We start from the raw sequence: 13906 nt of genomic DNA on the forward strand, positions 1-13906 counted from the left end.
CGCAGCGTCCGTGTCCCCGGCCCCTCCGAGGTCTGCGAGCGGCTTTGCAACAACACCGCCGAGGCGCGGGCGCCCACGTTCGGCTAGACCTGGACCCTTCCTCTCACTTTCGGGGTCCTAGAGCTGCTCCCCCCCAGCACGCCGCGCGCTCCCGCGCCTCCCGCTCGCTCCGCGGGCCTCGCCGGCGGGTCCAGCCCGCAGTCCCACCGCATCTCCAACTTGGGACTCATTCCCGTCTGTGATGGCGCGTCCCCGCCGCCCGGGTCCCCTCGCTGGAGTCCCCGCACGACCACGCCCGGACACGTCCTGCGACGACACCATTCGGGGCGCGAGGCTGCGCTCCTCCCGGGGCCGGCAGGCAAGGGCGTCGTCACGAGCCCTAAACTCCTCCTCGAGGTTCGTTTCCTCCAGCCTCGGAGAGAATGCGGATACCTGTTCGGGGAGCTGGCGCCTGCTCTCTCGCTCTCTCTCTCTCTCTCTCTCTCTCTCTCTCCCTTCAAAAACTTGATCTTTACCTCTCCACACCAAGGTGCACAGACGCCAAACAGTGATGAAATGCAAAGAAAGCCAATCGCCGGACTGGAGGTGGGGGAGAGATAGCGTCTCTGCGTGCGCCCGCCGCCGAGCCGGCAGCTGTAATTGCTGCAGACAGGGAGCGTTGGGGGTTGGGCGGAGGTAGCCGTGTATAAATAGTGAGATCTCAAATTGAAAGGCATAAATAACAGCAGGAGAGATCTACCCTCGCACGGACAGTCGTCTCCGCGCGGGAGGCGTGCGGACCACAGCCCGGCTCCCAGCCAGCCCCGCCGAGCCCCGCGGACCCCCGCAGCCCCCGGCCACCATGGAGGAGCTCACGGCTTTTGTATCCAAATCTTTTGACCAGAAGAGCAAAGAGAGCAGCGGCGGCGGCGGCGGCGGCGGCGGCGGCGGAGGCAAGAAGGACTCGATCACTTACAGGGAAGTTTTGGAGAGCGGACTGGCGCGCTCCCGGGAGCTGGGGGTCTCGGAATCCAACCTCCAGGACATAACGGAGGGCAGCGGCCACTGTCCGGTGCATCTCTTTAAGGACCACGCGGACCACGACAAGGACAAACTGAAAGAGTTCGGTTCGGGGAGGGCTGCCGAAGGTAAGCTCTCCGGACGCCAGCCCCGGGCCCCTCCCGGGGACGGCGTCTCCTCGCCAACGAGCCTGGCCGCCTGCCCCTCGCTCCGCGCGCGCACAGGCCCCGGGGGCCGCGGTTCGCTCTCCGTTCGACCCCGAACGCTGAATGTGCAGGCACGGCTCGGACGCAAAGGCCCCGGCAATCCATCGCCAGCCTTTTTCGTAAGAAAGAAACCAAACGGGGGAGGGGAGGATTCGGCTGGAGAAGCGAGGAAGCAGGGAAGGAGAGAGGCAGAGGCGCCGAGGGTGGGCAGCGGCTGGGGCCGCGCGCTGCCCGAGCATCGCTTCCCTGGGCGTTGGCACCGGGCTCCGCAGCGGGAACTTTCCCGCGCTGGGGGGGGGAATCCGGGTGTACGGGCTTGAAAACCCAGGTCGGCTGGAGGGCTGCTGGCTGCTTGCCTGTCTGCCGGCCGGTCTGTCTTACGTCCGCCTCCACGCCCCCAGAGAGATCCACACACGTCTCTCCAAGTGCCCATCGCCTGCCGGCTTCCCGAGCTCGAAATGGGCCGCGTTGAGGGCTGCGCTGGCCGGCAGTCGGGGAGGCAACGCGCTCCGTCCCCTCTTCGCCCTCCTGCGCCTCTCCGCGTGGTTTCCTCTCAGGGAAAACTTTCCCCTTGAACCTTGGGGCTGGATCTTGGCTGACGCGGGCCTGTAGATTAAAACCAGCCGCGTGCCCGCAGGTGGTCAGGGTCTACAAGGGGCAGAAGGGCCCGGGGAGGCTCGTGGCCCCGCGCACGCGGCCGCCCTACCCCAGGCTGTCAGGGCGCAGCTGGCCCTGCTGCAGGCCGGCTGCATCCTGGGCCTCCTTCCGGCTGCTTTCCCCCCCGAAATCTCCGCGGCGTTTTGCGCTGTTGTTGAACGCGGCGGGGGGGGGGGGTGGGTGGGAAAAAACATGTTTACAAGGGTGCTCCCAGCTGGACAGCGGTGGTCCCAACCCGGGGGAATCTCTGTACAAACAGGGCAACCAGCAGCTATAAATCAGAGGAATAAAATTGGCTCGATTTCTCAGGGGGCAGCGTTTGGAAGTATATGGAGGTCTATTTCTCACTACAAAGCGAGGAAATACAGAAGCTTGCCATGTGGTTCCCGGGTCCTGTTTCATTCTCTGTCCGTGTTGAGACGGGTCACGAACAGAGAGTGGGGACCCCATGCCTCCTGCTCTTGTGGCCCTTGCACTTTGGTGGCAGAGTCCAGGTGTGCTGACCTTGAAGCCCAGTGGATGACCCAGACAGCTTTCGGAGACCTTGACCTTGTGGAAGCAGGAAGCTGGCAGAGGCTTAGGAATAAAGCCCCTGGCTTCTGAGAGCCCAGGCAGCCTGAGCCTGGCCTGCCATATCTCGGGGCTCACCCCTTGGCGAGGCCTCACGCACCTGGCTTTATGATTCCTACAAAGAGAGTTTGCTCTGATAGAGACACGGCTGTCTGTCTGTGCACTTGTCAGGGCCGACATTTAATTTACAGCACCCGGCAGGCGGCTGACCTCCCGGGCTCCTGACGGCTTCCCCCATCCGCCTTAGAGGCTGAGTCCCCTCTTCTGTCTGTCTCCTCTCAGCCTGGACAGCCAAGGCAGGGGGACCCTGCAAAAAGGCCCGTGGAAGGAGAGCAGAGTACAATCGAGGCCTTTTTCGAAGGAGAGAGGAAAATAAGACAAGGCTAGAAGTACAGGCAGCAGGAAGGGGTGAGGAAAACCCCAGCTGCACCTTCTCCCTTTTGCCTGGGCGTGCAGACCCCTGGCAGGGCTGAGCCCCAGGCCGAATTTGCAGGACGGGAGCAAAACAGAGAGGTGGGAGCTGCTTGGGCTTCGGAGAAACCCAGAGGTCTTGGGCGCCGGAGCAGCGGATCCCGCTGAGCCGGGCACGGCAGCCTGTGGATTCTGCACGGCCTGCCATGGGTTCTGGAGGACTCTGAAGGCCAGCTCCTCATCTGGGGTCGATCCCTGGGGTTCAGACTTAAGAGACCTGAAGGAGCAAGCAGAGTTGGGGCCGCCTCCGGGAAAGGATTTCCCGTTGGGGAGAAATAAGGTGTTCTTGGAAATGCATCCCTTTCAGGAGGTGAGAGAGGCTTTAAGATCCGAGGTGGGATTGAGTGTCCAGTGGTCAGAAGCCTTGAGGAGAGGCTTTTAGGCAGACTCAGGACTTGGGCTCTGGTGTCCAGCTCAGAGACCCCGGTGGGGGTGGGGGGTGGGGGGTGGGAACTGGCTGCCCGGATCTTTCCCTGGTCCCGCAGAGGATCTGGGTCTTCGCCCTTCGCCAAGTTTCTGGGCTTACTGCTAAGAGGCTTCTCAGAACGGGTGGAACCCCAGACTCCTTGGCTAGAGCGTCCTGAAAGCCGTCCTCTTCTCCTTGACACAGAGGGGACATCTAATGAGGGCATGGGGGTCCTCTTTGCCTGCACCCAGCAGGCCCTATGATCGGAGAAAAAGCACAAGAAAACGCAAGGGGTGCTGAAATGAAGCTTCCACCAACTGTGCAACCGGGGGCCAACTTTTATTTTAAATTTAAATCCCTGAGCTTGGTGAGGGGCTGCATTTCCTAGCGGTGGGAAGGAGAGGTGTCTGGGTTAGAATCTCCTAAATCCTGAGCTGTCTGCCTGATACCCTGCCCGCTCCCCCAGCAAATATAGCTGCTCTCATAATGTTTGGACCTAACGAAGTGTCACTCTTGGCGTCCTGATGGGGAGTGAGAATGTGTGTCCAAGAGACAGAGGGACAAAACCGGAAGTCAAGGGACCGTGCTCTCGGGTGCAACCCAAGCGCCTCGGGGTGCCTGCCGGCCTTAAGATACGGCTGCGCTTTCTTGGTCAGAAGGAGGTGAGCTCGGGCGAGCGCCCGCCTCCACGGCGTCCTGAGGGAGGCTCTGGCCCGGCTGGCGGCTGGCACGGCCCCGGTCCTGCTGCGCTGCAGGCGGGAGCGGCGGCTCTCGGGGGGGCCTGGACCCCAGCCTGGCCCGGGCTCTCCCTGCGCTCTTTGCGGGCGCCCCGCCAGGCACCCGACACTTGGGCGATTCTGCCTAAGCTTCTTTGACTTAATAATATTTAACACTCCATTCCCCTTCAAAAAAAAAAAAAAGAGAGAGAGAGAAGGTTAGGCTATGTCAATATGTCAACAGAGGCGAAGTGGATAATTGAGGAAACTATTCAGAGATTAGGCCAAGAAACACCGCGGCGCCGGGGCTCGAGTTATTACAAAAGAGCGCGGCTTGCCCTGGAGTTTGCTTTATCGACTTGACGCCGCTTTGCGTCAGGGCGCGTTTGCCACCGAGGCCCCTCCACCGCGAGCACACACAGGCTTTCACCACGTCGCGCCCAAGCGTCCCCGCGCGGGGCCCTGTCCGTGGCGCGCAGGATGCGCGGGCCGGGCCGGGGGAGGCGGGGGCCGGCGGAGGGGCTCGTGGCGGCCGGGGACGCGGGGACGCCGGGGCTGGGGGCGCTCAGCGCTGTGCCCTCGGCCCGCCCGCAGGCATTTACGATTGTAAGGAGAAGCGCGAGGAGGTGAAGTCGGAGGACGAGGACGGACAGACGAAGCTGAAGCAGCGGCGCAGCCGCACCAACTTCACTCTGGAGCAGCTCAACGAGCTGGAGCGGCTCTTCGACGAGACTCACTACCCCGACGCCTTCATGCGGGAGGAGCTCAGCCAGCGCCTGGGGCTCTCGGAGGCGCGCGTGCAGGTGAGAGCGCGGGCCCGGCCCCGGCCCCGGCGCCCGCTCCCCGGGCGGGCCCGGAACGCGCCCCCTTCGGCCAGGCCGCCGGGCCCTTCCGGGAGCGCGGGGACCCTGGGTCGGGGTGGGGAGCTGGAGCCGGGCTTTCGGAGGCGCCCCGGGGCCTCGCGGGTCAGGGCTCCTGCGCCCGGCCTGGCTGGCTCGCCCTGCGCCTCCAGCTCATCGGGAATGTTGTTCTCTTCTTCCCACTGGTTCGCCTCTCCTCCCCCCCAGTCCCCCCCACCCCCACCCCCACCCCCACCCCCACCCCGCCGTCGCCAAAGTCTTACCCGCTCCTCTGCAGCCCCCTCCCTCCGCTGCAGGGAACAGAGATGGGAAGAGGAGGCGCGTGGGCGTCTCGAGGATTGCGACTCCGGCCCGCGCGGTGCCGGATTAGCCCGGGCGCGGGGCAGGGGGGCGCGGGGGCGGGGACCGGACGCATGCGGTCGTGGTGCCCCATCTGGCGAGCCGCCGTCGGCGGGGGCCGTGGGTGTTCGCCGCACGTGCGCGCGGGGGTGGGGGGCGGGGGAGGCGCTCCTGGTTCGCTTTGCTCCGGCTTTGTAAACGTTTGCGTTAAATGCATTCATTTATTTACTGGGGGGTGGGGAGCAAAGATTCGCTTCCAGATCGCCTCCTCCGGGTACCGCAGACTCGCCCCCTCCGCGCCCCCCGTCCCCGCCACCGGGAGGTCGGGCCTGCATGTTCTGCTGGGCTTTCCGTCGGTTTTGACGGTTCTGGACAGGACAGCAGCGCCGGGGAGAGAAGGAAAAGGGGTCAGGGTCCCTGGGCTCTGGGGACCGGTTATTTACATAAATGGAATTAATACTGCCAATGGGGGGAGGGAACCATGTTAAATAAAGCCAGGGCTTTGAAAGAACGGGTTTCTTATTGGTATAGGGTCAGCATTTCAAACACAACTTCACCCGGATTGTATTGAAGAAACGAAAACACAGAAAGCATTTATAGAGAGTGTTTTACAAAAATCTTTAATTTGTACAAAAAAAAAAAGGGGGGGGGGTGTTTGCACCCTCATGCCTTCCATCTTTCCCCGTCGGTGAGGTGAAAAGGGCTGCTTAAGGTGAAATGCAACAGTCCCCGAGTCTGTCCAGAATTCCGTGCAGCCGCAGGGGTTCCCAGGACCATTCCGCATCGCTGGGACCACGGGCGGAGTAGCTCTGGGGACCTTCTCCCCAGACGAATCTGTCCGGGCATCTGTGGCCTCGGCAAGGGGTGGGGGAGGGCGGGGGAGGGCGGGGGAGACTGGCCACCTTTCTCTGGAAAGATGGATGGGGCTGCACCATATAAATTAATGAAAAGATTAAACTTTTGCTGAAGGGGACATCAACTTTTATGTCATTTCACAGCCTTTCTGCCTGAGATCTGTAATATCTCCCAGGCCTTGATGTACTGTTTCTATAAAAATAAATTACTTGTAATTTAATTCCACACTATTTCTTTCAGTAGTCTATTACTGAATAGCGCCTTAGCAGGAGAGACCGAGTTGGCAGAAAATTGGTTCTTGGTTGGCTGCAGATCTTGAGAAAAGCCCTAAAATAAAGCGGGGAGGGTGGTAGTAGAAAACGAAAGCCTGTCGATCCAGAGGTGAATTAAACTTTAACAGTTGTAAATAATAATAAAAATAAACATGGGAAGAGAAAAAAGAAATAATTTCCTATTGGCCACAGGGAAAAGAATCGTATAATAAAGAGAAGGCAGAAAGTGCTCATAAAAACCAATTAGTTAAGACACATACCCCGCTGTGCAGAAGTGGGGGGATGTTGGGGAGACACCAAAAGGAAGAGACGAAAATGCACTATATTTTAATCCTGTCTGTGACCTGTTTGGTAATCCTTTTCGGTACAGCCTGTCCTGTGTTGTTAGAGGATAGAGTTTCAATTTAGAGTGGAAATTTGCTGTAAATAAATTGAGGATCCTTTGGAAGCTGGTCCTTATTAACCTTTTATTTTTAGTGTTGTACTGGAAACTCATATCACCCAGCTGTCAGGGTTATAATCGAAAGTTATGAGACCATGGTGAGGAGCGGCAGTAATTTAATTACAACAAATATCTTTGGGTTTATGGCGCAGAGCTAAATTAAATGTCATTATTCACTGTCTGTAATGGAAATCAAAAGGAAATCAGATTACAGCATTTGTGAGAGAAATCAGTGACTGGTCCTTAATGAAGAAATAACTGTCTAAACCACTGTACTGTGCTTTACTTAGCATATTCAGGACTAATTGGAATTGATCGTGAATCACCCCAAGACTGATTTATTATTGCCAAACGCAGCAGCTAATTCATCACTTTTATTCTCCATAATCTTTTTTTTTTTTTTTTCTTTCCCCCGCTGAAGGGAAAGTGAGCTTGCTTTCTAGATTTTAAATAGGATTCTGTTTTTGAAAAACGCCCTTCCAGGGGGAGCAGAATTTGCGCGTCTGGCTCTGCTCTCCTGAGGACGGGTACCGGACCCCAAGGAGAAAGAGGCACCCAGGAAGGGTCCGAAAGGGAAAGGAGTCCCGTCCCAGCCGGATGGGGTGGGGGGGAGAGTCGCGGCGGGATGTGGGAGAAGGAAAGTGAGTGCAGGCTTTGGAGATGGAGTAAAGATTTGTGAAATCTCAGCGTGCAAGGGACACTTTTTGTTTTGGAAATACTTTTCGGGGGAACACCACCAAAGTTTGCCAGGTTCCCTAGAGCCTGGCAGGGTGAGGTTTCCAACGTTGTGGGAAGCCAATTCCAACAGGCGGGCCCATGGCTCAGCCTTGGATAGAAAACTGCCCCTGAAGAGGCTGGGATGGAAAAGTTCAGCTTTTCCTAAGCTCCCGGGTGCTTGCAGCCTCTGCGGGAGCTGAGGTTTCCGGGCAGGGTGGGAGTAGGGAGTGGCCCCAGGCCCTGGGCTTGGAACAGCGCAGGGTCCCCGAGCTACCCAGGCGTAGTGTAGCGTGGCCGAGGGGAAGGCTTTCTTTGTGCTAATTATCCTGCACGGTCAGTAACTGCCATCGTGGCAGCAGGGTGAGTGAGTGTGAAGGGAAAGTTTTGGAGAAAGCCAGGTAGGAAAAATCAAGTGCCTAAGGACACAGAGGGAGGGGACTCCAGATTCCATGAGCGACAGACCAGGGCTGTTTGGAGGAGCGGGGAGGATGAGAATGGGGAGCGCTGGAGGGGGCATTTCGGGGATGCCAGGCCTGCGAAGCCGGGCTGGGCAGGGTGCCAACACCTTTCCCTCCCTGCCTCATCTCTCGATAGGGCGCCGCAGGAATTAGATGTCCTTAGGGAGGCCAAGTGCCTGCAGTGCAGAGCCTGCGTTTTTGGGGTGCATCCGGTTTTTAGGGATCAAGGACGTTCATGACTCTGTAATATTAACTGGGATCCCCCAGGCTTCCAAGGAGGGCATGGAGGTCATGGAAGTTTCTGGACTCAGAGTGTCTGAGCATTGATTGGGGAGGGGACTGGATTTGGAGATGTGTATCCACCTGTGCGGCCCCCCCATTCCTGGTGGGTGTGTGGGGGGCTAAGGTGGAACGTCGGGGTGGAAGGTCAGGTTGGACCAGTGCGTGGCAGAGTGGAGGGGGGAATGTCCACACAGAACGATGGAAAAGTTCTCCGCGCCATCCGAGGACCCACTTCCTCACTGTCAATGTTTGGATGCTGACACTCTGCTCTTACTTAGGTGAGGACTGTTCCCAGCTGCAGGTAGCCAGTTACGCGGGGCTGGGGTGGGAGGGGGCGGGGATGAAGGCCGGAGGGGCGGCAGGCAGCCTTCTGGGGACGGAAACCCCAAGCGCCGTGCGCGCTGTCCGACGTGTCAGGAAAGAAGGCCTCGCTGACGCTCGCCAAAGCCTGGCCGGCTCAGGGGGTGCACGTCTGTCCGCTCATTCCCAGGTTTGGTTCCAGAACCGGAGAGCCAAGTGCCGCAAGCAAGAGAACCAGATGCATAAAGGTGGGTGCGAGGGGCCGGGCGTGGAGGCAGGGGCGGTGGGGAGACCCGCCAGGCGCTGGGAGCAGCGCGCGGGGTTCACGCCTCCTGTGTTTCCTCGCAGGCGTTATCCTGGGTACCGCCAGTCACCTGGACGCCTGCAGGGTGGCACCTTACGTGAACATGGGCGCCCTGAGGATGCCTTTCCAACAGGTAGCTCGTTTTTTGTTTGTTTTTTTTTTCTTCCGAACAGAACGGAGAGGGGGCCGTCGCCGCCCCGGCTCCTCCCGCCCCCGCCGAAGAAAAGAGGCCGCTTTCACAAGGGGGACATTTATAAACCCATTGGCACGTATTAACACCACGCTGAGAATCTCCAAGAGTTACCTTTGGGAGGACTAGGAGAGAAACCCAAACACAGTTTTCCAAAAAGTCGGAGGGGAAAAATCCCCACCCACCCGGGAACCACCCACTCGCTCGCCGCCTGTGGGAGGGCGGGGTTTGCTGCCGCTTGGGCAGGAGGACCCGTGTCTACACCCAGCCCCCGGCTTCAGCTTGCCCAGGGCCTCGCTGGGGGAGTCAGTGCCCCTCCTGGACCTCGGCCTCGACGCCCCCTCCCCTCCCCCTCGCGCCTCACAGTGGGGGCATCCCGCCCAGCTCCTCGCAGAGCAGGGAGGGTCCAGGGCGCTGGGTGCGCTGCGCGGAGGAGGGGGCGGCCAGGGGGTCGGAAGACCGCCTCGGAGATCAGGTGCCCCAAAGTTCTCGCCCCTGCTCTGGACCAGCGTCGGGTGGGTGGAGGGAGCTGCGTGGCAGGAGGCGCCCGGCCCGCGGGGCTAGAGCGCAACGCCCACTCGCCTGCAGGGCTGGGCTGGGGACCCCAGCATGGGGGGTAGGAGTGCCCGCGCTGGTGGGTTGGCTGTGCCCTGGTCAGAGCGAAGGCGTGGCCTCCACATGCAGCACTTTTGCTCCTACGGGCAGGCCTGGGTTTGTAGCTGGCCCCGGGTTTGCTGAGGGGCACGAGGTCCGGTGGGCCTGGCCCGGCCCGGAGGGTTAGCTACGTGTGACACCATGGAGATGGGGTGAGGGTGGGCTGTTGGTCGCGCGCCCTCAAAGTCACGGCGCCCAAGGCTGGGAGGGCGTCCAGGGCTGCCGTGCGCGGGGCAGAGGTCCGCGCCCTGTTCGCTTGGACCCGCACCTCCGCGGCTGGGCCCGTCGTCCACCCCTCAGCACCCCTTCCCCGGGGGCAGGCTGGCCCCTCTGCATCACAGACACAGCTGCCCCGACGACGTGGGGTCAGCCATTAGATCCTGGTGAAAGTAGGCGGTCGGAGCCTGCAGATTTGGCTGGACTCCGGGTCCCTGGGAAGGGGGGTGGTGGGGGAAGCCTGAGCCGAAGGCCGGACCCTGAGTTGGGGATGCGTCAAAGAATCAGCCGGGGGTCTGGAGAGGGGGAGGTACCAGCTGTAGACGCTCGGATGCTGCAGTATCGGGGATCTGTGCCGACTCCCCGGCTCTGGTTCTGTCCGAAGCGGCCAGTGACCCGGTCGTGGCACCGAGTGTCCCGAGGACAGTGGGTGGTGGCCCCTGGGGCGGGGGAAGGGGCGATGGCTCCCCGGGAGAGGAGACGCCCTCGGGGCGGGGGGGGTGTGTCCTCGGGGCGGAAAGCCCCACTAGAAGTCGCGTCCTCACCGGGCGGTTCTGCCTTCGCAGGTCCAGGCACAGCTGCAGCTGGAAGGCGTGGCGCACGCCCACCCGCACCTGCACCCGCACCTGGCGGCGCACGCGCCCTACCTGATGTTCCCGCCGCCGCCCTTCGGGCTGCCCATCGCATCCCTGGCCGAGTCGGCCTCGGCCGCCGCCGTCGTGGCCGCCGCCGCCAAGAGCAGCAGCAAAAACTCCAGCATCGCCGACCTGCGGCTGAAGGCGCGCAAGCACGCCGAGGCCTTGGGGCTCTGACCCGCCGCCCGGCCCCGTCACCCCGTCCGCGCCGCGTCCTGCACTCGACCCCTCCGCGCCCCCCGACGGCCGCGCGGACGCCCCGGAGCGAGGGCGCAGCGCCTTCCCCGCCTGGGGCAACCCCGGGGCCCCCTGGCAGGCCTCGGGAGGGGGCATCCCAGGACCGCAAGACCCCGTCAAAGCCTCGCAAAGACTGTGCGGAAGAGAGGGGAGGTGACCGTCAGACCACCCAAGTCAGCCCTCGACCACGCCGTCTGTGCGTCCTGGGACCCCGGGGCCACGTGGAGCCCCGCGGCGCTGCGTCCTTCTCCGCTGCCGGCGTTCCCGCCCTGTGCATGCGGCCTCCTACACGCCTTTCCAAGATCTTAAGAGTCTGTCACACAGAAGGGTCTGGGGCTGGTCTCCGCTGAAGATGCCAGTGCTTGGATGCCGACAGTTTTATTCTCTGCCGTGAACTTAATCTCATCCGAGGAGCTGCAGGACCCGTGTGGATTTCAATATGGACTTCTGCATCAGAGGCAGGGGCCCCGTGCTCTGCTTGCGCGCCTGCCCCCCTCCCCTCCGCCTGAAAGGTAGCAATAACGAAACGCAATTGAAGACCTCGCCGAGGTGGTGGTGGTCGTGGGGATCTCAGTGTTTCACGTTGTGACCTTGCTGACTCACCATCTTCATGCACACGTTTGGCCCCAGAGCACCAGATTCAGGATTCCTTGTGCCATAGGACAGGCAACTTTATAACTTTTCCCGTCTTTGATTCCCGAATTGACATTTTTGGCTGTTTTCCAGAATTCAGATGCAAAGGACTTGCACTGGGGACACAGGGGCACGTGGTTTGAAGGTATAATACTGATGCGGCATCCACGCTAGTGACATGCAATTAAGTGCAGTAAAGTGCAATATTGTAAATGTTATAGATTTAAAAAAAAAATTAGCTGTGCACTCTTGACCCGTCAGCTTCGGACTTCGAAGGGCATTACCTCCCCCTGCATGCTGCGGGGCCAGTGCCAAAACGACCGGGGTGGGGAGTGCTTTGGATTCACGGAAGTGAAGTGTGTGGCTTGGGATGGAGCAGGATGGGGGGAGGGGTGCCAGGCTGGGAGGGCAGGGGCTGAGTTGTTTCTGGGAAAAGAAGAGCCTGGGGTGCCTCCTCCAGGCAGTGAGTTTTAAGATAATGTTTTCTAAGGCTAGCCAGTTCTAGCTTTTCTTTCATCCTTTTTTTTTTTTTTTTTTTTTCTGTGCATTGGTCCCCTCTCCTCCCCCATCGTGTAAACACCAAATAGCGACTTGTCTGAACAGCTGGCACAGAATGGGGAAAGTCTCTTGACATGATATAACCAAAGCGTTCAGGGTCCCAAATCGTGCACCTGAGTTTAAGGCAATGTGCTTTGCATGTGCTGTGTGAGCTTTGGGGGGCAGTGCACCCTTGCTGGGCTTGTCTACCTCGAAGATGAGCATCTCTGGGGTTTTGTGGGGTTTGTTTTTTTGTGTTTTTTTTTGCCTTAGTGAACCCAGGCCTGCCCAGATGGAAGTGGCCGTCTAGTTCTCCGAAGTCCAACGGTTCACTCTATTTCCAAAACAGCGTTTCTCCAGATTCGGTATTGCTGACTATTTTCCCTTACCCCTGATTTGGGTACATATCTCTAAGAAGAAAACAAATATTTTCCTTCTGTGTAAGGGAATACATTCTACCTTTGCACTGACCTGAAATGTAGATTCATTTGTATCATCTGAAACTCTTTGAATCAAAAGGCCCCTTCAACATTTTTTTTTCTAATTTTGAAATTTTTGCAAAGCTCTGAAATGATGGAGAGAGAGACGAGGAAAACACAGTCAGTATTTTAAATTTATTTGCGACTCCACCTCCTCCCCCCCCACCCCCCGCATGAATGGCATTATGGAATTTGCCTCATATGTGCAGTTCTGCTTCTAAACAGCTGTGAATTTTAAAAGGTCCCCTATATAAGCTGAAACTTTGCTTTAAATTTTAAAAAAATGCATTTCAGATCCACTTCGAATGAGCCGCTTTCATCCTGAAATTTAACGCTGGGCAAACATTGGAGGTGAGACGTATACATCCCTATTTTTTTTTTAAGGTTTACTTTCCATTTTGTCTAAACATAGCCCTGTGTCACCAACCCCTCCCCAAGAGAAGACTCGCTCCAGGTGAGCAGAAAGGCATGAGATCTGCCCCTGGGAGAAGCTGAAGTTTTAAAGTAGAGCTGCCCGATGTCGGCCAGGGCTGGGAGGCTGGTAGCCCCAAAGGCCTGCTGGATGGCGGTCACCTTGTCCCTGTTCCTGTTTGGCTGGATACGGAAGGTGAGCCACGTGGATGAGCCCCCAGAACAGGACAGACTCTGAGCCGTGTGGGGCTCAGTGCCGTCAGGGTAGCTGGCGTGGCTTCTCTCCCTGGAACAAAGTCCAGGGGACGCGCTGCAGGGTGTCCAGGGTGGAGGGCATCTCTCGGCCCCTTCTTTCTCCCGGAAATTCCAGGACAGAAGCGAGCTGTCAGCCTGAGGTGTGGTCAGTTCTTCCCAGCCCGGATCTGTATCCGCTTTCTCTCGTTTTCGGCCGTCGGGAGGGTGTGGGTTGGAGAGGATGCTTTGTGTGGGTCCTGGTCTCCCAGGGAGGGCATCTGGATTTCACTTTTTCCCAGCGGCCATAAGACATTAAATTTATGGGGTGGGCGTATTTTGGCTGTTTTTGGTGCTTTCTGCGTAAGACAAGACCCCTTTTCAGAGTCGTTCACGGCACTTCCAAATAGCACGTTTTCAGGGGTGCAGACCAAGAGAGGAGTATCACCTGGAAAGCAAACTGGACGGGTCTCGTCGGAGGGCCACTGGCTGCGGGGTTTTCGGTTGTGAAACCCACGTGAGAGCTGGCAGAGCTGCAGGCTGTGTCTTGCCCACTCGACGTGGGACTGTGTTCTCCAAGATGGGCTCGGCCACGGAACCGGTTGGTTTCCTTTGCTGAGACCTAGGCCAGAGAGGACTTTTAGGATAGGAGCCACCCGGGTTAGCAAACACTGTGTTCTTCCTCAGCTTGGCTGTCGCTGCTCTATCTCTTTCTTTCCAAATTCACCCTTTTCTGCCTTCTGTCATCAGCCTGGGAAGCTTGCAAGTTCATCTCGCAGGGGAAGGTATTGCATTGATGGGGTCTTAGCGTCGGATGTAGTTTCAGTGA

At 59.0% G+C, this 13906-nt stretch overlaps 1 protein-coding gene across 2 annotated transcripts; it reads left to right on the forward strand.

Annotated features, from left to right (window-relative positions):
• Window positions 1-841: 841 nt before the first annotated feature.
• Window positions 842-10726, forward strand: SHOX (SHOX homeobox). 2 transcript variants are annotated; one of them, XM_068533747.1, is made up of 5 exons: window positions 842-1127; window positions 4620-4828; window positions 8741-8798; window positions 8899-8990; window positions 10448-10726. In XM_068533747.1, exons 1-5 carry the CDS (start codon window positions 842-844, stop codon window positions 10724-10726), a joined length of 924 nt encoding a protein of 307 aa, XP_068389848.1. The 2 variants fall into 2 exon arrangements, with proteins under 2 accessions (XP_068389848.1, XP_068389849.1); XM_068533748.1 differs by having other exon boundaries at window positions 8899-8987; window positions 10481-10726.
• Window positions 10727-13906: the final 3180 nt, after the last annotated feature.

This window comes from Eschrichtius robustus, chromosome X (genome assembly GCF_028021215.1).
Source record: "Eschrichtius robustus isolate mEscRob2 chromosome X, mEscRob2.pri, whole genome shotgun sequence".
NCBI classification, from domain to species: domain Eukaryota; kingdom Metazoa; phylum Chordata; class Mammalia; order Artiodactyla; family Eschrichtiidae; genus Eschrichtius; species Eschrichtius robustus.